The sequence below is a fragment of the Equus caballus genome, chromosome 15 (genome assembly GCF_041296265.1).
Source record: "Equus caballus isolate H_3958 breed thoroughbred chromosome 15, TB-T2T, whole genome shotgun sequence".
Taxonomy (NCBI): Eukaryota; Metazoa; Chordata; class Mammalia; order Perissodactyla; family Equidae; genus Equus; species Equus caballus.
In genome coordinates this window covers 30,544,110-30,570,332 of record NC_091698.1, presented here as the reverse complement: position 1 = coordinate 30,570,332, position 26,223 = coordinate 30,544,110, and the positions used below count along the sequence as shown (strand labels likewise).

The following is a 26,223-nucleotide window of genomic DNA, read 5'->3' as shown; positions in this document are numbered from 1 at the left end:
ATGGAAATTATCTGTTTTGGCAGCAATATATGTTAATTTGTCAACAACTTGTTTGACGTTAAGGTAAAATTGTACACGGAATGGCAAATAAAAAGCATCGTGTCCCCAGTCCCACTTAGGTCAACTCGTTCAATCTCTCCCCTCTCCGCACCAAACCTACAGCCAGCGCTACTAATGAAATGGACTCCTGATCTTTCCTCCTGCACCTGAAGGGACGTGAAGGAAAGTAAAACAAGGAGAAAGAATTGTGTGGAAGGGTGTAAACAAACCACAGATGAGACACTTACTCTAACTAATCAAGAGTTGACAGAGAATCACATTTAAAACAGTACAGTAGTCTCCACTTATCCCCAGGGGAAACGTTTCCAGACCCCCAGTGGATGCTGAAACCAAACAGTTACCGAACCCTATATACTATGTTTTGTCCTAATAGGCCAACAGGTGGGTAGCACAGATATAGCGTAGATACACTGGCCAAGGGATAATTCACGTCCCAGGAGGGACGGAGAAGGGCAGCACAAGATTTCATCATTCTACTCAGAACGGTGCACAATTTAAAACTTATCAGTTGTTTAGTTCTGGAATTTTCCATTTAATATTGTTGCATCACAGTTGACTGCAGAACTGAACCACAGAAAGCAAAACCAGGATAAGGGAGGACTACTGTATATGTAAGGTGTTGACTAGGAAAATTTTAAGGAAATATAATGTATATACTACATCTACATGTGGGATATTTATCTTTTCTATTTTCTTTCTAGCAAAGATTTGATTCCTGTGAATTACACATATAAATGCAGAATATTCAATGGGTCAAAGTCGAAAAGAGCAGGTACACCTAACACAGAATGCAGGTGTATCAAAGGCAACAGGAAGAAGAATGAGGCTGTTAACATTATTGGACAAATGTCCTGCTTTAAGGATCAGGTCAAAATACATGAAGTAAACTTATGTGGCAATATACAGATTAACCACTCCGTGCACAGTGATCTGATTTATACATCTAATCCAAAAGACACTTTGGGGAAAAATGACAAGGTGCTTTGAATCAAATAAAATATCATAAGCTTCCCAATCACTTAGTCATCAACCATATTATTAAGAAAAACTGAGAGCTAGAAATCTAGGGGTCTTCACGACATAAGTATTCTGACTCTTCTCTAGAGAGCAAAGCATTGCTGCCCACATTGCCAGAGTCATTTTTCCCTTGAACACTATCTCCTTCCTGTCCTTCCTAGAGTGAGGTCTGCTGAATCCCCAAAATATTTCCACAAGAGTCGAGGAGAAAATGTACAACCAAACGAGACGTAAGAGAGACGAGATATAATGTCTGTATGCGTGAAGGGCCTAAGTAACTTTCTGTCCACTTACATATGTTTAAACCAAGGATTAGGGAAGAAATGAATGTGTTCGAGACTGCATAATGACAAAGACAAATGTTCTTTATAAAGGACAACCAGGAATATTTTTGAGATGAAGCTAATTCCTGAAATGACATCAACTGGTGCCTTCATAATCAATCATATCATTTTAAGAAGCACTCTGTTTAGTCTTTTAATTTCAGGAAGTATTAAAAAGGGAAAATATTCCATAGGGGAAAAAACTCAAATTGGGCCTTTTTCATAAATTTCCTACTTTAAAAATTCATCTCAGGAGATATAAAGTAAGATCATATTTATAGCAACAACAAAAAGAGGCAGGAGTGGAATTACACTGTTTTTACCCTGGTGACTCTCATCACGCCTTCAACAGCCGCAAAGACAAAGTAGAGAAGCCCCAGTCCAATCACCCGGTGCATGACTGCTCCTAGACGAGGCCTGGAACGAGGAAGGGAGGCAGAGAAAGAGGAGGCACAGCTGAGCGAAACGCAATTGAATTCAACACGGCCCCATTCCCAATACCAGAGGAGCCGCTACCTAATCAATCAGTTCGCCTCTGCCGCTGAGCGACTTTGTTTCAGGAAACAGCATATTTCTTGAAAACAAAGCAGAAATAGGCTCAGAATAAGTGGGCCTCCTTCTCTAGGACTTGAAGCTGTACTGATGCCCATGAAGCAACATTCTGAGGCCAAACAGGTGCCAGAGAATTGCTGCTGAAATTTAAGCAATATAATTAACATAACCCAGATACTATTTCCACAGAATGGAAGAGTAGATCGGCGAAACCTAGGAAGGTGGGTGCCAACTTCTAAGTGTCACTGGCAGAAATAATCATTTAATTCTCCCACTAGCACTGATTAGAAATCATTCTGAGATATATAATCCACTGATTTTACGAATTGGGCAGAGAAAGAGCAGGATAGTAGGAGATCGAATTGCATTACTCTCCTTCTCTCAAGACCCAAACCAAGAGTGCTAACAGACTTTAGTTTTCATTCTTTACATTGAAAAGAATTAAAATAACATTTTTGATTCTTTAAAAATATAAATGAGATGGGAAAATGCAAAGATGGTGACTTTTGCAATTAATACTTTGAAAATAGAACTGAAATTTCATGACATTTGCAAATCAGAGCTTATTGTACACACGTTTTAGCTCAAAAACCCTCTTCTCAGAGTAACTACAAGAAAAAACCAGTTTTGAAAAAATACTTACGATACTCATTTTAAAACAAAGTCTAATTAAAAACTAAATTAATATTCATAGCTCGTATTTAAGACTACATATCTAATTTAGTTAATCTAAATTCTGATTCATTGTAGCCAGCTAGCTGGAACACTCCAAGAGTCAGAATTATTACTGCTGTCACTTTGGAAGAGTGGACTACAACAAGCTGACAGCGAATGGAGTCATTCACAAACGGCTTGTGTCCTTACACATCAGTTCAACTTTTATTCCTTTTGTAGCAACCACACTCCACACCCAGGCACCTGATGTTCGTAACTAGAACCATGAGGTACCACAAGATTCCACGAGAGATTTTTGTTCTGTTTCCTGTACTAAGCATGCCCCCCATAAAAAAAGCAATTTGGGAAGGAATCTCAATAAAATTCCAACGAAAAGAAGGGTTCCTGGCTAAAATCCTGCTAATGACACGAATCCTGAGCTCACAAGCATACGTGCGCATTTGAAGCATACTGAGTGCCTGCTGGTGTCGGGGACTGCACTGGGGCCTCAGGGGAAAGCAGCACACAAAACAGGCAAAGCTCCCACTCCAGTCAATGGGGGGAGAAACAACAACTACTAACATATACATCAAGAGGCCTTGTCAAAAGGATGAGGGGTCAGAGTGACAGAGGGTGAGCACTCTGCAGGAATCCTGACAGGGATGTCTCACCTGGGAGATGACAGTGGAGCAGAGACCTGAAAGAAGTGAGGGGGCAAACTCTGCCCGGGCTCTGGGGGAAGAGGCTCACAGGCAGAGGCTCCACTGCATTGTGAGGCAGAGTTTATTGTGTTTAAGGAACAGCAACAGCATGAAAGCCGACAGGATGGAGCAGAGTGTTCAAACGGGCGAGTGGCAGGAGGTACATTTTAAAGGATCATCTTGGCTCCTGCTTTGTCTGAAAAGGGTGACAGGAGACCAGGGCAGAAGCCAGTTAGGGAAACCAGTTAGGAGGCTACTGAGGTAGTCTACACAGGAGAAGATGGCAGCGTGGACCAGGGGGGAGGCTGTGGAAGGGATGGGAAGGGCTCACTCTGGATGTGCTCTGAAGTTAGAGCCACATAACTGGATGGGAGACCCCAGGGGTGCAAGTCCTAGAGCAGAAGTGGGGCCTGCACCTGGGTGCTCCGATGCTGGAGCTCAGGAAGACGAAGAGGGTCCAGAAGAGACCAGTAAGGAGCAGCCAGGGCTCCACGACCAAAGCTGCTGACCGGGTCCTCCCACAAAGGCTGAGCAGGGCCACGTGATTTGGCAAGGAGAGGTCAAGGTGACCTTGACAAGAGCAGTCTCAGTGGAAAAATGGGGCAAAAGCTCATTAGGGTATGTTCCAAAGAAAACGAAGGAAGTTGAAGTGGCAAGTACAGACAACTCATTTGAAAAACTATGCCGTTCACTGAAATCAGAAATCCCAAGAGTCCCTTGCACCCCTATGTTCATCGCAGCATTATTTACAATAGCCAAGACGTGGAACCAACCTACATGCCCAGAAACTGATGATTGAATAAAGAAGATATGGTATATATACACAATGGAATACTACTCAGCCAAAAAAAAAAAGACAAAATTGGCCCATTCGCAGCAACGTGGATGGACCTCGAGGGTATTATGTTAAGCGAAATAAGCCAGTCAGAGAAAGACGAACTCTATATGACTCCACCCATAGGTGGAAGTTAACATATTGACAAGGAGATCTGATCGGTGGTTACCAGGGAAAAGGGGGGGTGGGGGGAGGGCACAAAGTGGGAAGAGGTATACCCACAACATGACTAACAATAATGTACAACTGAAATCTCACAAGGTTGTAATCTATCATAACATTAATAAAAAAAAAAAAGAAAAAAAAATGGATGGCAAGTGTACTGCTTACAGCTCTGCTTACTTGGAAGATTTCCCTTCACCACTGTCCTTTAGGGCCACCCTTGATTAGGCCTGTAATTCAGCAGTTAAACATTTTTGGCTTGTACCAACCACCTGTGAACTTGGGCCAAGATCTTTTCTTCTCTGTAGTTGGTCATAGAGAAAAAAAAAAAAAAACTATGCTGTTCAGGGATGAAGAGAAATGAAGTAGAAGCAGAAGAGAGGGCTATGTGGGATTGAGGGAGGGTTCTGCTTCTGAAGATGACAGAAAATGACAGCATGCAGATGGGAGCGACGCAACAGAAAGGAGAACTGATGATAGAGGAGAAAATGGAACTGACTGCTGGAGCAGTTTCTTTGACGGATGAGAGGTAACAGGATCTAGAGCACAAGGACGGGGGCAGGACATCACCACCAGCAGGGCCAGTCTGTGCCTTTCAGAGAGGAGCAGAATCCTGCGTGTGGTCCACGTGGGGGAAATGACACAGACGTGTGGTGGAAACACATGGAATTCCCTTCTGATAGCTTCTATTTCCTCTGAGAAAAGAACCAAGCTCAGCTGAGGTGGATGAAGGTAGGAAATCGGAGGTGTGAGGAGAGGGAAGGGGTAAAACGGTCTTCTGCAGAGCGGGAGAGTGGGAGCATAAATTGACAAGGGGTCTAAAAGAACTGCCAGCAGCAACGAGGGTGGACTTGAAGCACAGGGTCAGGCAGCGAGACGAGCCCGGGCAGTGTGGTCGGGTGTTCCGGAGGCAGATGCCGCTGCTCAGATGTGAGCCTGAAGCAGATGCAAAGCTGGATTAATCAAGGGAGGCTGATGAAGAGCCAGGCAGAGGTTTCAGGTGGATGCAAGGATGTCGGTAGCCTGCTGGACCAGGAATATAAGCTAAAGGGAGAAAGCAAGGACACGAGCAGGGGAGGATCAGTGGGAGGCGGGAGGACCAAAAGGCCAGATGCCATACCAGGGTCACAGAATGACCGGAGCTGACATCAGAGAAAGCAAACAGGAAAGAGAGGAGGCGACAGGTGAAAAGTGGACTGTTTAAAATGGCGATTATGAAGAGGGTGCAGTTTCACATAAGGATCAAGTTTAGCAAATGGCCATGGAAGTCAGTAGCTGAGGTGGGGGCGACAGGCAGGGCAGCAGAGGTGAGGAGGCAACAGCAGGCTACTTAAAGACTCCTCCACACAGGTACTGAAATCCCAGGGAGTTCTGACAGATGAAGCCTGAGGAGACATTGAAGCACGTGCTCAGAGGTAAGAGATGTGGGGAGAGATCTGGAAGTCAACAGGGGACCGCAATAAGATGAAGCAGGAATCCAGTCTGAAGGCATGGGCTTCCAGGGATCAGAGGGTTTTAGGGAAGAAGGAAGAAGAATGGTCTGAAAAAGGCAATGAGGACAGAGGACAAGCCCAGTGACTCACAGGTATGAGAGAAGATTTGCTTGAGAGGGTCCAGAAGAAGGAGGGTCTTCAGGGGATAGCCAGGTTTCAGTCAGAAATGTTGCTGACCTGGTGTTTAAGCTTCTCTCTCCCAGTGCCCAAACATAGTCAGAGAAGGAAACAGAAAATGGTTCCAACTTCAAGAACCATTTTAAATTTTCCACTACCCTTAAAGTTGATTATTTATTCATCTAACTAACAAAAGTTACTGGAATTCAAATTCAGGATCTTTATTTGAGGACAGTATAAAACAGCCAATACAGTCAGTGACCCATCGCTTGACGACGGGGACATCTTCTGAAAAGTGCGTTGTTAAGCAATTTTATTGTTGTGTGAACATCAGAGTGTACTTACACAAACCTAGATGATATAGCCTACTACACACCTAGGTTGTATGGTACTAATCTTACAGGACCAGCAGCGCATACGCAGTCCGTTGCTGACCAAAATGTCATTATGCAGCGCATGACTGTACACGGAAATCCTTTAAAAACATGTTCTGGCAGGTATTTCCCTATGGGATCTGTATTACGCTACTGAGAAGTTTCCAGTTTCGCAGAGGTCATGCTGTTTGTTGTTATGTGCTGTCAAGTCAGCTCCAACTTCTGGTGACCCTAGGAATGAGTGATGTCCACAATGTCCCGTGCTCAACAGCCCCACTCTACCGCATCTGTAGACTCACGCCTATGGCTAGACAGACAGAATCACAAGACTGGAGACTCGCTATCTTTTCAACACACCAATACTTACTTCACAATGCCATAACCCAGGCTCACAATGATCACAAGGAGGCGTGCCAATGTCCTCTTAATCGCAGATATCAACTCCGCAAATATCAATAAACCCTGGGCTGGGGGGGGAGAAAGAAAATAATTCACTCTGGGTACACCTGAAGGCCCACCACCCAGATTCTAAATATGTACTCTGTACAATACATTCTGACCTCAGATGAATTAGCTACATTTGATTTAAAAATCATCTAATCCAATTGATGTTTGAAAACCCCAGTGGAGGGGAATTCACTATCCCTGAAGAGCTCACTCTGTATGAGCTCAGCTCTGTTGGACACAGCTTTCTTCTATCAACCTGAACTCTTGTCTCCTTAGCTTCCCTCTGTTCTGTTTTTCCCCCGTGAGGTTACAAAGAACTCTGTCCCTCTTCTTGTCCTGTGAATATCTGAACACCATAATGTCCTCTGGAGTTCTTTTCTCCAGGAAGTCTTCAGCATTTATTCAGTAATGCTCTACTGAGTGGCTATAATAGTAAAAGATACGCCATGATCCCTGCCCTTGGAAGCTTGTACTCTGGTTAGGACAAGTAAATAGAACTCAGGATGGTAAGTGCTAGAGGTAACACAGTATCTCCCAGGACTATGAAGACAGCGAACCTGATCCACATTTGGGGAGATGCAGTGTACATGGGTCCAGAAAAGCTTCTCAGAGGAAGAGACACCTAAATCGGAATTCGAAGGCTAAGTAGGTGTTAACTATTTAGGGGAGGGAAAGGGGAAAGCAAAGGAAATAGCACATGCAAACAAAGGCATGGAAGAGAAAAGCGGAAAAGCAAAATATGCTGCAAGAAGTGAAAGTTCAGTATGTCTGCAGCAGAGACGATAATGAGAGAATGTCAAGAAGAGAGGCTAGGGATAGAGGTGCGGATCAACCACATAGGGTTTTTAGGCCATACTATGAGTCTGGACTTGATGCTAAGGGCAGTGAGAAGTCAATGATAGTAAACAAGGAACCAGCAAACTACAACCCACAGGCCAAATCTGGCCCTACATTTGTTTTTGTAAATAAAGTTTTATTGGAACACAGGCATGCTCATTTGTTGTCTGTGGCTGCTTTCATGCTACAATGGCAGAGCTGAGTAGTTACAATAGAAACAGTATGGTCCACAAAGCCAAAAAATTTACTATTGGACCTCTGGAGAAAGTTGGCTAGCCCTTGGAATAAAATGGACAGCTTTATTTTATCAAGATTGCTCTACTTAATGGCTTGGAGAGGAACTAGACTGCAGGCGAGGAAAACGCTCAGGAGGTTATTCCAGAAATCCAGGTAAGCGATGATGAGAGTGCTGGCAGTAAAGATGGAGAGAACTACAAAGATATTCAGAAATCAGTTGTGAATCCACCTAATTATTTTTGTTTTCAGCTCAATTTCTCCATCTTGCCTACAAGAAATCACAAGAGACCTCGTCAATACCTTGAAGAAGTCCAGATATACTAAGTTTGTTACATTGCCCTACTGCCAACCTAGAAGCACAAAAGAAAGAAGTTAATCTGACACAATCTATTCTTAAGTACTCATGTTGGGTCCTAACAGTCACTGCTTCTCATCCTTTCAGAAATCTTTCTAAGGCCTCTCCTTTCAGGATCAATGGAAAAGACAGCCTAGGTTACAGAATTCCCACCTAGCAAAATCAGAAACAACCTCGGCCCGTGCCTGGTCTTCTGGCAGCTCTCTTTTTCCATAGGATCCCTCAAAGACACCCACAGCAGTCTGGGGGTTCTCCTCCAAGCTGTTCTGGTGTCATCTCAAACAGTGGGGCTTAAAATGGTCTCTCAGCTCTTCATGGATCTCAGGCTTTTGCTGCCCTCACTGAAGTTCACACCACCCTTTCCTCTCTCTAGACAAGCGATGACACCACTAACAGCAAAAGAGCAGAAGCGCCTTCTCAGACATTCGAGAATGCTTAGTCCTCAGCACTAAGAGCAGCCCCATCCTTCCTTCCTCACCAGGTTTAGAGCACACACACACACACACACACTAAAGTATCAGGAAAACTTCTTACAGAGTAGTAATTCCTCTAATACGTCTGCATGGATGTCTGTCCTTTCTTTATTCTTTTGTACGGGTCCTTTCAAACTTTTTATTTTGGGAAATTACAAACATTCCCCAACGTACAGAAAGTGGTATAATTAACTCCCATGTACCCATCACTCAGCTTCAAAGATTATCAACATTATGCCAAATTTGTTTCATCTATATTCAAACTCAAATTTTTTTTTCCTGGAGTATTTTAAAATAAATAGCAGACAACCACGCCCTTTGAAAACCTGTACCAAGATCATTTGTGACTGACCACTCAGAAGCACATTCCTATGCACTTCCAATCCTTCTGAGCTTTCTCCCTTTCCAAAGGTTCAGCAATAGAATTAACTGTACTTTCCTTCTCTGGCCTTTTCGAAACCTGCCTTCTAGAAGTTTGGGGGACACATCTGAGGATGCCCAACCATACACCCTCCCCGCTTCACACACACTGTGTCGGCTGTGACAGTGCCTCCAATGGTCTCTGCCAGAGCAAGAGGAAGAGAGAAGGCAAGAAGGCTGCAGGCACCGCTCACCCCGGTGCCACCGATTTCACTCCCTGTGGCCAAGTTTTCTTTTCTTTTTTGGAAGAGAAAGGAGAAGAAAGGGGATGGGAGAAAAAACAGACAAATCCGTTAAAAGGATTGGCAGCATCTAAAGTTCCCCGTCTAGAACTCTGTGCTGTTTTCATCCAATTACCGGTAGCTGAGCTTTAGGGAAGGGGAGGAAAGCGAGGGAAAGTCAGCAAGAAGGAAAACAGAAAATGAAGACAGCCACATGCTAGTCTAGGTCAGAGTGCTGCTCTGACATTCTCTGCTGGGCTTCCCTCCTCTTCATCTTCGTCTCTCCTCTTATAACACGGCTGTTCCCAAACCACTGTAGAGAGGGGCCTCCCACAGCTCTGCTCACAAATGCTAGGAGCCAGTGAACCACACCATCTTCACGGAGACAATCGCAACTTACTTGATAGCCCAGTGCTGTTGATGTTTTGGTATTCAGAATAAAAAACTGCTTTTTCGAGCATTCCCAGGAAAATAACAGCTGCGATCCAGAACTGGATTCTTAATATGTCTTTCCAATAACAGGCAGACCACAGCAGCCAGAGTATGCCATATAAAATATAAACGATACACATCACCATGTAAAACTGTAGGAAGAAAAGCAATTTTAGTCAGTTAAGCCTTTGGATTATTTGAAAACTGACATTTCTACATTCAAGTATCCAATCCTTTATATTCCAGTCACTCTGGAACCAGAAATAGAGAGTATGTCAAAGCATTAGCTCCTAAGGGATTACCACCACTGAGCTCTTAAAATTTTAAAATTTTCCAATTAGGATACAAATTCTTAAAATTAATTAAGAATTCATTCTTAAAATTCATTTAAAAAAAAAAAGGAAAAAATGATGAGAAATACTCACAATCATAAGAGGCCAATCTGATGCAGAGATATAGCCATGAGGTCCCATCATAGAGAGAGAAACTGGCGAAGGTGAGGGTGGGAATAAAAAAATTAAAGAGTTAAATTAACAATCAGTTTTTTCCTAAGTTTATAAATGTAAGCTCATTTCCAAGAAGGCTCCAAGAATACAAACCAAGCTAAAAAACCCCCTGAATTTTTACCTAGCACACACATGGTATGGGGTAATTACTAGTTATTTATGTAATCTTATCAAGATACCTCTACTTGTACACATGCTGTTGTGAAACCTGAGCCAAATCTGGTGGTATACAGAAGGAAAGGAGTACTAGCCTTAGACAGGCCCCTTGCTGAGTCACTGACCTCACCGAGAACTTTGTCATCCTGAATGTAACTTGGGATAAATTACTGAACTCAAGCATCTAGTCTGGATTACTGAGACAGCAATAAAAAACTGAGTGTCAAATATAGTGCAAGACTCACAGGGCTCAGCAAGTGCTCCAGTGACTAACTAGCAGGTGCTTAAAACTGCCTGCTGGTGTCAGGAGAAAAGACGCACCACCTGGGAAGGAAGGGCGCACAAAGCTAGGTAGCAGAATGGTGTCAAGGTCCCTGCTTCCTCTATTTGGCATGGTCTGGCCCATTATGTCTTTTCCGGAAGGAAGCCCTACTTCCCACTGTTCCGGGGCAGCCACCTCCATCAGCTTCCCTCATGGAACACCAGCTCTGCGCCTCCTCTGCAGCAATGCCAGTCTCATCTCACTGCTTTCTGCCTCCCCACTGGACTAGGCACCTCTCAGAGGCAAAGCCTGGCTTCACCTCTGTGTCCCCAGTGGATGAATCAGAGCAGTTTGTAAATCCCCAGGAGCTTCCCATGCTGCTTGGCTACTGTCAGCCCAGGAGATGCCCGCTCTGGAAAACGACAGCCAGTCAATTCTAGGATAGGTGAAAGTATTCATTCCCTTGAAAACTGCTTATTGTGAGCCCGCTCGTGCACTGGGCACTAGCAACTACAGCTTAACAAAGCACAAAAGGCCTATCACGGTTGGAAGGGCGGGGGTAGAGGAGCTCGTAGATGACGTAAGCCACAGTCAGCAGACATATTACTACTACTCCCAGGCTACAGACACAGGTTTAAAAAAATTTTTTTTTCAAAGAACAAAATTTTAAACCCCTGACGATGGCCATTTTCAAGAAACATAATGTAATCCACTTGAAATACAATTAAGATGTTGCTTACATGTTAAAAAATTTCTTTTAATCTGGAAGGATGGAGAATTTATCTCACTATGAAGTTTAAAATCTTTTAAATTTATCTTAAATTAATTTTAAATTTCCAATTCACTAAAAAGAAAGTGTTATAGTTAAGATAAGCATGAAGTTTTAAGTCCCCAGAATAGACTACTCATTTTTATAACAGAAATTCATTTTTGAATGATGTTTTTACAGAGAATATAGAAAATCTGAGTCAATGACAAAAATACAGAATACAGTAAAAGCAGACAGTAAACATGAATACAATTTAACTATACCATTTAAATTCCACCTTGCATCTGTTTTTTCCGTTTTAATAGAAACAATAAAGATATGAAACCCATCTCTCTGTGTTCTGGCTATAACATCCTGAAACAAGAAAAAAATATCCTTTATGTTATTTTTTTTAATTGCTATATAAGATACAGCTAAGCAATTGTTCACCACAATTTAAAACCACTTCTAGTAACTGAATTAGGTAACTTTTAGAAAATACAAATAAAACAATGAAAAGGAACAGCAGGCAGAGGAAAGACAGTGCACAGTGGAAGGGTTTCTCCCTTAGTTGTTACCACCACCCTCCTAGACCCACAGAGATGGAGAAGGAAAAAAGCTTTTCCCACTCTTCCACGTTTTCTACTGTTCTGCTTCTACAGGTTTTCCCCCTAATGTTACCATTCTATGTTTTACTTAATATTACCATTCAAATATTTTTTCCAGTATTACTCTTCCCATATTTTATCCTAATATCATCAAGCAGTCGGTTTTTAAACGTCTGTTTTTTAAGTTGAATTGGGGGAGGAAGAAGTCAGATAACATCGTTAGAAATGACTCAGATTCAGCAAACAGGCTAAATTATTTAAATTCCTTAGTGTACTATGTTACTAGTTTAGTCCCACTGAGGACTAAAACTGCTCATTGTAAAGTCTATGAACCCTCCATTGCCCCACACAGCGGGACCACACTTTTCACATTCCTCTGTCCTGAATATTTCCTATCCTTCCCTTTCACTTCCTAATCCTCCACCTGCAACAGAGTTTGCGCAAAGACGAGAGTTCGTCCCAGCCACTGCAGAGTGAATACCTGTCCACTGTCAAAATACCCTCTGAGACGGTTGAAGAAAACAAGAAATGTGAAGAGTCACTCACAGTATAAAAGCAAACATTGAGCTTTCCAAACCTGCTTTCAGTCCCTACCCGCAACTCCTTCCAACCCTCTCGACCTCTTGGTCTTCTGACTCTTAGTAATTCCCCAAAATACCAATACCACCTACCCGCGCCCATGCTTCACTCATGACTTAAATTTCTTTACATCCTTAAGGACAAGACATACCAGCCCACTGCTATGCTGTCTTGGGCATTTGAAAGTGGAATTTTATTTTTTAAAGAAAAGAAAGGCTGCATAGAAGTTAATCTTAAAGTACACTTTAAAGAGATTTTTTAAAAAAACAAAGACTAAAACAAGTATACACAAAATTCATATAGACATATGTGAGAAAATACAGTTTTAAATAATGTTTCTTTTTTCTTTCCCAATCCTAACAACCCTACTGTATATCACTCTCCAAGTATCTATCCATCAGCAGATTCTTTTAAGTTTTACTATAATTTGTATATATTTGATTTAAAGACAAATAGTGACTTACCCTTGATCCTTCGTGGTTTGAAACATTTCTGATATTTGTTGTTAGTTCTTTATTCTGGGGAAAAAAAATGCATTTTATATTGCTGCATTTCTATGGGGAAATAGCTTTAATAATTAAGAAAAAAACAGTTTAAGAAAAAAATACATATTTGAAGGCTGAACACCAGAGAACAAATCTCACTGTACCCCAAACGTGAGTTAACAAAATCCTGCTTTTGAAAAATTACTTCCTTAACAAGGACAGTGGTTAGTGGGAGATTATCAGTCACTAAAAGGGGACTCTAGGTGCTAAAATGGTCTGTACTTGATCTGGGTTACACACGCGTGTGCAGGTTTTGAAAATTCATCAAGCTGTATACTTCTGATATGCATGCTTACTGTGTGTTCATTATACTTCAACACAAATTTTTTAAATGATTCCTTTAAAATTTTTAATGAAGACCTATTTTCATTTCAGAATTTACAGAATAAAAAATAAGTTAAAATGACCCACAGTCTCACTACCCAGGGATGACAGCTGTCGACATTTTGGAATCTAACCCTCCAAGCTAGGAAGGAGAAAGGACGTGCAGGAGGAGAGTGCTCGAGTGTGTAAAATGCTGGTGAGTCGAGTAAGCTGACAGACCTTCGGGAAGGTCAGTGGTAAGAGACCACTGGATTTAACAACACAGAGGTCACTGGTGACTTGACTAGAGCTGCTTTGATGGCATGATAGGGGCAAAGGTCTGACTGAAGTGGACAGAAGAGAGAATGAGAGACGAAGTGACAGCAGATCCTGAAGGGAAGATAAAAGGATCCTCTTTCCTGAATGCTGCTGCAAAGGGGCACGATAAACAGAACAACGGTGCCAACACCTTACTTATTACGTACTACCACACACACCAAGAACTATACCTAAAAATTAACCAACTAAGCACTTCTCTTTATCAAAATACTGATAAAACAGAATTAGAGTTGACACTTGAATGTACTAAGTAAAATAAACTGTATGTTAACACGGCAAGACAGATACTCACATTTAATGAGGGAAACACCTGCGAGTCACTATCGCAGTCTAAGTTGTCATTTTTTGTTGTCCAACATTCCTTGTTCTCGAAATAATGACCACAAAAGTCTTCATTAACACTGTCATGTTTCTGTGACAGCTCCTACCCAAGGCAAAATTCTCTGTTATATACCAAAAATTATTCAGTTTGGAACACTGAAAATATGCAGCAGAACAAAATACCGAAAAGAAAAAAGTTGTGAATATCTTTTTTTAAAAAAAAGATTTTATTTTCCTTTTTCTTCCCAAAGCCCCCCGATACACAGTTATATACTTTAGTTGTGGGTCCCCCTAGGTGTGGCATGTGGGATGCCGCCTCAGCATGACCTTACAAGTGGTGCCATGTCCGTGCACAGGATCCAAACCAGTGAAACCCTGGGCCGCCAAAGCGGAGCGCGCGAACTTAACCACTCGGCCACCGGGCCGGCCCTGAATATAACCTTAAGAATCATTGAGGTAATCATAATATTTTAGCCATTCCAATGTGCTCAGATACAGTAATACATAATACAAGCATAATCTTACAGTAAGAAAAGTGATTAAGATATTACTACAAGGAAATGGTTCATGGAGAAATAAAACATACTTTGTCCTGGGCCTACCCCCATTTTATCCCATATATAAAACATTTTACAGAGAAAGAAAGCAGCATTTGACTACAAGAAAAGATAAACCAAACACCTAGTAACATAAAGCGAAGATGGCAAACCCACTGAGTGCAGGGGAGACGCTCATGCACACATCAGTGACCTGAGGTTCTTCGCCTCCCAGATGGATGAATAAAACCATGCCCCTAATGGCAGTACCCAGTCATCAAGAAAAAGTTGAGTTGGCTGCCACTGGCCAAATATGGGACAATCTGAGCAAAATAAATAAAAATAGTAATAGATTATAACCCATATAACAGAGTAAAAATCAGTGAGTTCATACTCATGACTGACTGACTGACAGACAGGTAAGACAGGCAAAGAGAGAGCTCATCTTCACAGCAGAGTGCTAATAAATATAGAACAAAACAGAGAATTAGAAAATCACCAATTAGCAATTAGCATAGTAGTAAGTAACTTATCAGGCAAGAATCAAAGGATGTTAAAACAAGGATCGATGAAAAAAGAGTGTATTTACATACAAATACAAAAGTATTTCTTGACAAATTATTGTTAAAGCAAAGAGGAAAACTAGTAACTTTACAGTAGAGAAACCTGGCAGAAACTTCCTTAACCAGTGATCAAAGTTAAAACCACTGATGGCCAAAACTGGGACAAACCAGTAATTTCCGGTATACCTGCCAAAAATATAACCTGAATTTAATCATGAGGAAATATCAGAAGTAATTAAAATTGAGGGACATTTTGTAAAATTAAATGGCTTGTACACTTCAAATATATCAATGCCATGTCACGAAAGACTGAAAAAAAAATCATTGCAGAAACGCAATGTGATCCTGGATTGGATTCTGTACCAAAAAACAACAACAACAACAAAAAACACCCACTGTTAAAAAGGATGTTCTTGGAACACTGGCAAAATTTTAAAGAAGGTCTGTTTATTATATAACAGTACTGTATCAATGTTAAATTTCCTAAATTTTATAATTGTACTGTGTAATCTAAGCAAATATCTCTGTTCTCAGGAAACACACACTGAAGTGTTTAGCATGAAGGGGTAAAATATTGAGGGATAAAGTCAAAAATGCAGTATTGAGGAAAATGGCATCCTTCACAGCAAATGGAAAGACAACACAAATAAAAGCATGGAAACCCGCACATTATTCAAGCTAGGAACCAACGGATAACAGAGAAGCTGAAAAGGAAACCATTCCAAGCAACCAACATGAGAAACAACAAAAGGCCTTAATGAGGGACACAAGGGCCCAGGGGACACTCCAGGGGAAGGGGCCCAGGTTCAGACCCAGGGGAGCAGAAACCCTAACCCTCTTTTTCCTCCCCTCACATTCTCCCCTCCTGTCCCCAGATGTCTCCTTTCCTCTACTTTTCCTCACCAAATGTACTCATCCTCACTAAACTTCTAGGTTCCCTGTTACTAATGTTTTGAAGGAAATGAAACTTTTATATTTCTTTCTTAAATTAGGTTGATTTTTATTTGTTGACCCACAATCTCTTTATCAACAGCTCCTACATGTCTGATTTAAGCACTTACTAACATTTTCCACAAGATACAAGGAAAGTAAAGGATTTGTATTCTTCTCAGAAAGCATACACTTCAGCATAATTAAAGCATTTATTGCCTAAGTCCCAAAATAAATCTGAGGTACTACAATCTATACTTCCAGCCTAGGGCCAGCCCCAGTGGCTTAGCAGTTAAGCTCAGCATGCTCCCTCTTTGGTGGCCTGGGTTTGGTTCCTGGGAGCAGACTTACACTGCTCTGATAGTGGCCATGCTGTGCTGGCGGCCCACAGAATAAAAAATAGAGGAAGACTGGCACAGATATGAGCTCAGGCCAAATCTTCTTCAGCAAAAAAAGAAAAAAGTTTTTATATTTCCAGCCTCCTCACCTGATGAGCTAATAAATCTTTACACTCATAACTTTTTCTTCATAGCTTTATATACATTAAAAATCTGTGTTTTACTTACTTCCAGTGCAGGATATTCATTGTCACAGGTATAATACGTCAAATACCACTGTATGGTAAACTTTACAGGCCCGGAACAACTGAATGACTTAACTGTTTAGAAAAAGAAAGTCTCATTTTACAATAAGAATATATATACTCTAATATAAACTTAAGGGTTCAAGAATGCAATTTAAAATAGGCTACTTTAATGAAATAATGAGTAAAATATTACCTAATTTCTCCAAAAAGTCACTGCAAAATGAGACAGATAAATTCATTAAATTATTATAGCTACCCAAAAGTTGCTATAATACTATTTATTTCATCGCTATGCTAAGTCCAGTGTCAAAATCAACTGAGTAGCCAGATATGCCAAGTCACTGTTTACTTCACTCTAAAGTGTTCTCTTCATTGACTTATTCATTCAAAAAACAGTGAGTGAGCACCCCTTGTGTGCCAGGAAGTGACATGATGGTAAACTAGAGCAATCCCTGTCCTTGACGTAAAAGGTACTGGGGGAGGGAAGGGCTAACAATTAAACAGGCAGGGCTCCTAACACAGCCTAGGAGAGCGTGAAGAATGGGGTCCTGGCAGGCTTGCTGGAGGAAGAGACCTTTAACATGAAGGAAGAGCAGGAGGTACCGGCAGGCTTGCTGGAGGAAGAGACCTTTAACATGAAGGAAGAGCAGGAGGTAGCCAGGTGAGGAGGAGGGTGGAACAGTACATGCAAATGGCCAGGGTGAGTGAGAGCACGGCATAAGTATGACCACTTGAAAATACTGTGCCATGGTCAGAAGACAGATTGGGGAATGGCAAAGAGCTGAAGCTGGAAAAGAGCGCTAAACAAAATTCATAAGGGGTATCATGCTCCGCTAAGGAGTCTTCCTTTATTTAGAATATTACAAAGCACCACCAAAGGTTTCAGGTAGGAAGGTACCATGATAAGGCAGACTGGGAAGGATTAAGTGCAGAATTAGAGAAAGCTCTTTTAAGAGTGTCATCACAACATGGTGGCTAGCTTCCCCCAGAGCGAGTCATCAGAGAGAGCAAAGAAGCCACAGTATCTTTTAAGACCTCGTGTCAGAAGTGATATGCCATTACTTCTGCCATGTTCTATTGGTCAGATCAACCTTGATATAATATGGTAGGGGACAACACAAGGTCATGAATACCAGGAGGCCGGGATCCTTGGAGTCATCTCGAAGGCTGGTAACCAGAGGGAATCCAAACTGAGCTCAGAGTTCAACAAGCTGAGGCTAGTAAAATTTCTGGGGCAGAATACCCAAGAGTTGGGAGCTGCTCTGAGAGAGGGTAAAAGGAATCTGTATGGAGATCCCCTTGAGAGTCTGGCTGCATAGCGGCCTCCCCACATATAGGGAGAAGCCCAACAATTCTCAAAGTTCACACAAGTCTGGGAACTTTGATTTTCCACTAGCCAGAGTGGAGAGGCCTCATTAAATACACCAAGCTTTCAGGAGAGACACAGAAGGGTTGCGCCTTAGATGTGGTGCTAAATTAGCCCTACAGTAAAGGCTACTCCAGATCCATCCTAAAAGAAATTAAAAACAAAACTGGAAAGAATCAAAATGACCCAAAAGAAACTGAACTGTCTGCCAGGACAAAGTTGTTAAAGCAATAGAACATAGCACTCAAGAACGTAAAATTCGTAATATCCACCATCCAAACAAAAACGCTAGTATAAAAAGCAGAAAAATTTGACTCATAACCATGACATGAATCAATCAATAGGACAAAGATAACAGAAATGATAAAGACGATGGGATTAGCAGACAAGAATGTGAAAGCAGTTATTCTAAATATTTTCTGTATGCTCAGAGATGTAAAGGAAAATATGAAAATTCTGAGGAGAGAAATAAGATATTTTTTAAAAGAACCAAATTTCTAGAGATTAAAAATATATATATCCAAAATAAAAAAGTTTCATTGAATGAGATTAAGAGATTAGATACTGCAGAAGAAAAGAACACTGAACCCGAAGACAAAGCAATAGAAATACCCAAAATGAAATGTAGAAAGAAAAGAGATTGAAAAACAATTAACAGGGCCTCAGTGACCTGAGAGACAATATCAAGCAGTCGAACGTATGTGTAAACGGAGCCTCAGAAGGAGAGGACACAGATGAGCGTATAGAGTGTCTAAATCCATGATCCGAAGTAAGAGTTGAGATTTATTTTTTCAGTGTGGATATCCAGTTGTTCTAGCATCATTTGTTGAAAAGACTATCCTTTCTGCAATGAATTAGCTTGGCACCTTTGTTGAAAATCAGTTGACCCTGTATATGGGGGTTTATTTCTGAGCTCTGTAGTCTGTTTCATTGTTCTCTATGTCTATCCTTATGCTGGTACCACACTGTTATGATTACCGTAGCTTTAAGTTTTGAAATTGGAGAGTTAAAGCCCTTCAACTTTGTTCTTCTTCAAAACTGTTTTGGCTGTTCTAGGTCCTCTGTTTTTTTTTTTGGTTTTGGTTTTTTTTGAGGAAGATTAGCCCTGAGCTAACATCTGCTGCCAATCCTCCTCTTTTTGCTGAGGAAGACTGGCCCTGAGCTAACATCCATGCCCATCTTCCTCTACTTTATATGTGGGACACCTACCACAGCATGACTTGCCAAGCGGTGCCATGTCTGCACGTGGGATCTGAACTGGCGAACCCCGGGCAGCCAAAGCGGAATGTGCAAACTTAACTACTATGCCACCAGGCCAGCCCGGGTCCTCTGTATTTTAATATAAATTTTAGAAACAGCTAGTCAACTTCTACATAAAAGTCTGAATTTTGATTGGGATTATCTGAATTTATTGATCAAGCTGGATAAAACTGACAGTATGTTAGAGATAGATTCTTCATAGGTGCCCCTTATGAAGTTGAGGAAGTTTCCTTCTATTTCTAGTTTTCTGAGAGTTTTTCTCATGAATGGGTGTTGAGTTTTTTCAAATGCTTTTCTGTATATATTTAGATGACAATATGGTGTATTTCTTTTATGCTGTTAATATGGTGAATTACAGTGAGAGATTTTCAACAGTGGCTCCACATGACTCCATCTTGAATGCAGTAGCAAAAGAGGGGTCACCTAAGAGGACACCCGATGTCTGATCCAGCATACAGCATGGACACATATCCAAGGGACAAATCTTAGCTTTGCAGCCACCAAAATCTAGTTCTGTGAGAACAGACACTCAGACTCACTTTTTCACCACATCACCAATGTAGTATATGAACCAGAATGCCCAATTACTCACTTAAAATGAATAGTAACGTAAAGTGGATATGTAACGATCAACCAACTCTCTCCCTTCAGCATGCCTTCCTGGATGCCCAATGGTGATGAGACGGTTGCTTAGCAAGCATGGCACCAGAACAAGGAGGCTCAAGGAGGTGGATGCTGCATCCACACCTGCCAGCCATATGTCACAGCTATAGTCATAGTTCAAGAACACTTCTCTTCCAACGATGCTTTTGGACATTGCCCGCTTTTGCCTGACTAAATCCTCATTTTTTTATACTTTTGCTCCTAACTCCCTCCTGCTGCCTCATTCTTTCTATAGATACATTAATACCACTGTCTTAACCGTGGTCTACTCTGAAGCTGATCTCAGAGATGACATATTGATTTTTTAAAAAATCAAAGTCTGTGTTTCACTGGTCCACATAACTTGCTTTTTCCCATGTAACTTTTTTGTCTGCACTAGTCTTTTAAATCTTGTTTGTCCAGACATTGAGATATGAATTCATTAAAGCAATTAGATGCCAACATTTTTTCCTCACCCACCTTGGACTTCAATTTCCTCTTACCAAGCTCTTAACACTACTGATGATCTATGATATCACCAAGTTGCTTTGAACCACCTCTGCTTTCTAGGTGATGGCTAGCCTACTGCCCTCAGCAAAGGCCCACATATGGCAGAGTCACCCAACGATCAGAGGATGGTGTGACAGAAAAAAGGGGCATGGCTTTGGATCCCCAGGAAGCCAATTTGCTCTACCCAGCAAAAAACTACTCCTTATCCCAAAACTTTAACCCTGGCAACCAACTTGCCTAGTCAAGTTACTGGAAACAGTAATAGGAGTTAGATCACAATAAATATGATCCAGTGTAAACCTATTAAAAATACTGAAAACCTCAAGATCTGTAACTTGGAGCCCTCGCACATCGGTATTTACATAGACAACACAGTCTCTAACAAATATTTTCACTTTCACAACCTCTAAAATCCTAATTAAAACGTTAGTGTCTAGTAATTTTTCATACTATGATCATGTGTATATTCCAAAAATTTTCAGAGGCATAAAGGTTTTATCACAATCATGACATTTCATTATATTCATAAAAAGAATTTATCTAGTTTTAAAAGCTGGGACTCAGAGTCAAATTTCACACGAGTCAAATACTTTTTTGCTGAAGCCTACTTTATGAGACTTTAATTATAAGTTTTAAAGAATGATCATATTAGATTTTCTGAGACAGGATCAGAAAAATCCATACTTGAAAATAACTGAGCTTTGACTGAAACAAAAGAAACCCTTAAAATGTTAGAAACACTTAAAAACAAAACATTTGCCTAGTTTATAATATGTAATATATTAGTTTACATCAAGTTAATGTATAAGTTTATATTATATATTACTCATTTATAATATATTGTTATATTAGTATTATATTAGCTTAATATACTTACCAGAAAACTTGATCTCAGTAGAGTTAAACATAGTTTTCCTAAATATCAAAGGTCCTGATTTCTAAAATGAAAAACAAAGAAACATAAAAAGATTTTGTTAAAAAATTTTTTTCTCTACTGTTTAAGAGTATAGTTTTACCTTGGAAAATATATAGTTCTAATCCTTGCACTGCTCTCTACGACCAGAGTGATTAATTTTTAAAAACGTAAATCTGATCACATGACTCTCTTGCTTAAGGCCTTGTCCAGCATATTTACTCCCTGCAGGTGAGATGAGGCTCGGTAATGCTCCTGCCTCTAGCACCTCAGCTGGGACAGCAAGACAGGAGCTAAGGGCTGCTGCCTTTGCACGATTACTGCCGCTCTGACGTAGAGCCATCTGTGCATTTGCACGTGCTCTCTTGGTACCTATATGAATGTACTTCTGATAAACCACCCACACCTCTCCCTAAAATGTTATGGTTACCAGTGTGTACTTAAAACAGACCAATTCTTACTGCAGCTGACAGTACCCTGCATAGTCAAGGCCTGCCCACCTCTCTACCACCTTCTTTTCAGTTCCTCAAAAGTATGATATTCCTTCCTGCTCCAGGACCTTAGTGGTCAACCTGAAAACTTACTGAAAAACCCTTCCCTCTCGCTCTTTCTTCACCTTGTTGATTCCTTCTTACCCTCCAAGCCCAGTTCAAAAGTCCCTTCCTCAAAGTCTTCCGCCATGGCCCACACCAGGCCCGGCCCTCGCTCACACGGTCTCTAGGACCCAGCCTTCTTCACAACCCTTTCCACAATTAAAATGAAATAAATAATGTATTAGTGAGTTACTTAATGTCTGCCCTCACCAAGAATAAAAATGCTGTGAGAAGGGATTGTGTTAAATGAACAAGTGGTTAGGAATGAAAGAGAAACACCAATAGGACAGGCAGCTCTTCCTGATATCCTCCTCCCCCGCCCCAACGGTCTCAACAGTAACGCTAAAACCATCAGCCCGGATTCCTGCTCTGAGCTTCCGAACCACATACCCAGCTGCCTAAAGGTCATGTCCACTGGGATGTCCAACAGACATTTCACACTAACCTGCCCTAAACCAGACACATTCCTCGGCTCCTCGCCAACTCTACCTACACTGCAGGTGATGCCACCCAGTCACCGAAGCCATAGCTCCTTCCAGTCCATCATCTCCATTGCCCAATCTCCAAGGCATGCCTACTTTATCTCACAAACACTTCCCAAATTTACCTCTTCCTCTCCATTGCTGCTACCACTGCCCTAATCCAGGCCCTCAACATCTCCTGCCCACACTTCCGCAGTAACTTAACTGGTACCTCTGCCTCCAGATCTGAGCCTACAGACATCCTTAGACAGCAGCCACAGTGATTAGCATTATGTCTAAAATCCTTCCATGACTCTCCCTCATTCACACTCAAAAGTTGCTAAAGGTGGCCTGGGGGCCTAATCCAACCTATAAACAGGGTTTGTTTGGTCCAGAAGGGGCCTTTTTTTAAAGTTTTGAATTAGTTGACATAATAAAGATATGGATTCTGGCTTCACTTGAAAAAAAGGAGACAGGGCAATTTTGTGCCTATGCTGCCAGAAGGGGCATGTAACCTGCGATCTACCACACCACTCGCCCGCTCCAGTCCTGAACTGAGCTCAGTTCACTCAGTGACATGACTTGCCCCAGCTCCCGCAGGCCTGAGGGTAGACCCCTGGCCACAGGCTCAAGCTTGGAAGGCTTACAGTGACCCGAGTCCCCTCTATCACTCCTGCCAGAACTTCACTCAGCAGAAACACAAAGAATTTCCTGCACCGCTCCTGCGGTACTTCCTCATTGTTTTTCACCAAGGTAACGTCTATTCATCTTTTAGGACCCAGCCAGGCACTGACTCCAGCAAGCTGGGCTGGTTACCCTCTCCGTGCTCCAGTAACATCTCAAGAATGCTCTTTACTCAACCAATTCCCCGAGAATGTAATTAATACTCATGAGTGTGCTGTTCCTATTACTGTGTGGGCTTCTTGAGAGAAGGGGCTGTGCCTAAAATTTGTCTTTGCGACAGCAATGGCCAGTTTTGTGTACGGCTCACAATAGGTGCTCAAGCTATTTGTTGACCTTTACAATCAAAGGAACCATTTCTTGAGATCTGCAGTACAAATGAAAGCAAGCCCCGCTCTCCTCTCCTGTTTTGACAACTTGAAATGGGAAAAAATCAGCCTCCTCTTTGCAAAAGTCTTCATGGACTGCTACTGGCCTGAGTCACACAGGACTAAAGATCATGTGGGACTCAAGGAAAAATTTCTTTCTCATGCAGAAAGCAAAGCCGTGCTTTCTCCATGGCCTTTGGAGTCTCTACATCCAAAGAATACTTGGCAAAGAGCTTTACAGATATGTCAAGTAGTTTAATGATCTGTATGGAGCTCATTCACTTCCAACATTGTTTATTCTGACTTAGTTTATGATATTGCCCCTTCACTACAGGAGCAGCATGAAACTATGAGTGCGGTTCTCTGAGCTTTGCTTTTACTGTTCAGAGAAATTCAATAACAGAGATATGCACGCTCTATCACGAACACACATACCCGGGCACCGAGCCAGGAGAATCCTGGAAGAAATGGTTCTACTGGGTCTTAAAGATTCAGAAAGGTACCTGCTTTCATTCGTCTGTGTAGCTTTTATTTTGTAGGAAGTATTTGTAGCTTCTGGTGCTACTTTCTTTTCCTGATTGAGGAAATCGAAATACAAATTCTTCTTTTAGAACATGGACATCATTTCAATGCATATGGAAAATACTCATCTCAAACAGCTGGATGAGTCAACTGACTCTAGAAAAGCAAGAGATACCACCTCTTCCCGATTTCCCGTCCCTCTATAGCAAGACTTTCCAAAATTCTACCCCTGCATTCCTCCCACATCATCTCATGTAACTACTGGATGCCAAGTTCCCAAATGGCCTGCCCTGGAAAGGAAGTTTCCACACACTCCTGCCTCCAGACTAGGCTTTCTAACACTCCATCACATCTCACCTCTCTCCACACCCCGACTCCCGGAACTGTGATGGGAGCCCTAGAGAAATTCAGGAAGCAAGGAAGAGGGAAAGGGGGTGGCGACTACTGCAAGTTCCCTTCTCATTTAAAGACAAAAACGAAAGCGGCACAGGCGCTTTCTAAGTTTCTGCCGAAACTGAAGCCCTAGAAAGTGCCCCCTGTGGCCTCACGAGTGTGGCCCTATGGCTGCACCCGGGCACCAGGAGGGGTCAAATACCAAAGACGCCGCTAGGAGTGCCGAGGGGTTGGGGGCTCAGGTCTGAATAAATAAGGACCTGACCTAGCCAGAACACGTCAGGGCAGAGCGAGGGGCCAGGACTTCGGGAAAGGGGATCCTCAAGATCAGGAACAGCGTTTAGAAAGGAGAGCTGTCCCCACGCAAGAGCTTGACCAATCTTCCCCACAGGCTGGAGGACGGGGCGCTCCCCCAAAACAGACATAAGGCTCAGGGAGCGTGTCAGGGCACGCGGGGCAGGCCCAGCAAGAGGGCCAGATGAACAAGCCAGGGCCGGGCGCTGGGGCCGAGCGAGCCCCGGGACGACCCTGAGGGCCCGACACGCGCCACGCCTCGGTCTGTGCGCTCCACTTACGTCGTTGACCGTCGCCGCCCAGAGCCCGAGCTCGGGGACGGCGCAGACAGGCGCCGGGGCCCAGCACAGGAGGCAGAGGGCGACGAGCAGCAGCGGGTCCCCGGCGGGAAGGCGGCGGCGCGCCGGGGGCCAGGCTCGGACGCGGCAGGCGACGGCCATATTGACGCGGAAGCCGCACCTGGCGCTCCGCGGCGCCCGCCACGCCCCGGGCCCGCACCTAGCGCAGGTCGGCCTACGGGAGGCCGGCTCGGTCCGGGGAGCGCGGCTCGGACAGGGAGGTGGGGGAGGGGTCGGGCCTGGGAAGCGGGGCGGGGACATGGAGGGCGGGGCCCAGGCGCGGAGCTAGAGGAGGAGCCGGAGCGTGGACTTGAGAGGTGGGCGGCTCAGAGCGTGGAGGCGGGGCTGGGCTGGAGTGAGGAGGTGGCCCTGCGAGGAGGCGGGGCTAAGGGCCGGGCCAGAGTGGGGAGGCGGGGCCGGGCGGGGAGGCGGGCCTCGGGGGCTGGGCGGGAGGGAGGAGGCGGGGCTGGGTGGGGAGGCGGGACTAAGGGCCGGGCCGGAGGAGGGAGGTGGGGCCGAGCGGGGAGGTAGGGCCGGGCGTGGGTTGGGGCGGGGCAGGGAGCTGGGGCTTGGGGCAGGGCCGGAGTAGGGAGGCGGGGCCGGGCGGGGAGGTGGGGCCAGGGGCACGGCCGGAGTACGGAGGCGGGGCCGGGCGGGGAGGCGGGGCCGGGCGGGGAGGCGGCGCTGGTCTGAGGCGGAAAGCTCGGGCTCCAGACTCGGCGTGACTGTATTCAGATACTTAGTGGAGAGTATGGGATGGGGTTGCGAGCTGAATTTCTTCTGCTCTGTGTGTCTCAGTTACTGAATTCTCTGTCTATTCCCCTACCCTGACCCCCTCAGCTCAGGGGAAACAAATTGTTCTCTAAATTCATGGAAAGTGCCTGGAAAATACGTTAAAGTCAGGGTCAGTTGAACTCAAAGCATTGTGTTGTGAGCATAACGTCGGTAGGACAGTTAATAATTTTCAGAACAAATAAAATTGCCTGCTTACTTAAAGCTCAGAGGGGCAAGGCTTGGGTCTATCTTATTGTGTACTTCGTCCAGCATTTTCAACTCTGAAAGCTGAATAAATGTCTTGCTGTCAAAGAGAACAACTGTATTTACTATCAAATGTAAATAATAATGTCCAGAGGGAGAATACAATCCTGGATGAACAATGTCATTAACATAAAATAGGATCGATTTATAAT

At 43.1% G+C, this 26,223-nt stretch overlaps 1 protein-coding gene across 4 annotated transcripts in view; it reads right to left on the bottom strand.

Moving 5' to 3' along the window:
- TMEM87B (transmembrane protein 87B) overlaps window positions 1-25,724 on the bottom strand; it is a 51,705-nt gene extending 25,981 nt beyond the window's left edge. For 3 of the 4 annotated variants that reach the window (XR_011425937.1, XR_011425938.1, XM_023618732.2), the window contains exons 1-10: window positions 24,977-25,664; window positions 21,348-21,408; window positions 16,673-16,764; window positions 14,049-14,180; window positions 13,034-13,087; window positions 11,667-11,757; window positions 10,136-10,197; window positions 9,679-9,862; window positions 6,656-6,755; window positions 1,724-1,817 (exon numbers count right to left, since the gene is read on the bottom strand). Coding sequence is in view for 2 of the 4 variants with exons in the window: in XM_023618732.2 (XP_023474500.2) it covers window positions 1,724-1,817; window positions 6,656-6,755; window positions 9,679-9,862; window positions 10,136-10,197; window positions 11,667-11,757; window positions 13,034-13,087; window positions 14,049-14,180; window positions 16,673-16,764; window positions 21,348-21,408; window positions 24,977-25,294 (1,188 nt within the window). In the remaining 2 variants the exon portion in view is untranslated. Of the gene's footprint in view, window positions 1-1,723; window positions 1,818-6,655; window positions 6,756-9,678; window positions 9,863-10,135; window positions 10,198-11,666; window positions 11,758-13,033; window positions 13,088-14,048; window positions 14,181-16,672; window positions 16,765-21,347; window positions 21,409-24,976 lie in introns of all 4 variants that reach the window. The other variant, XM_023618731.2, reaches the window with a different exon arrangement.
- Between the last annotated feature and the right edge of the window lie 499 nt (window positions 25,725-26,223).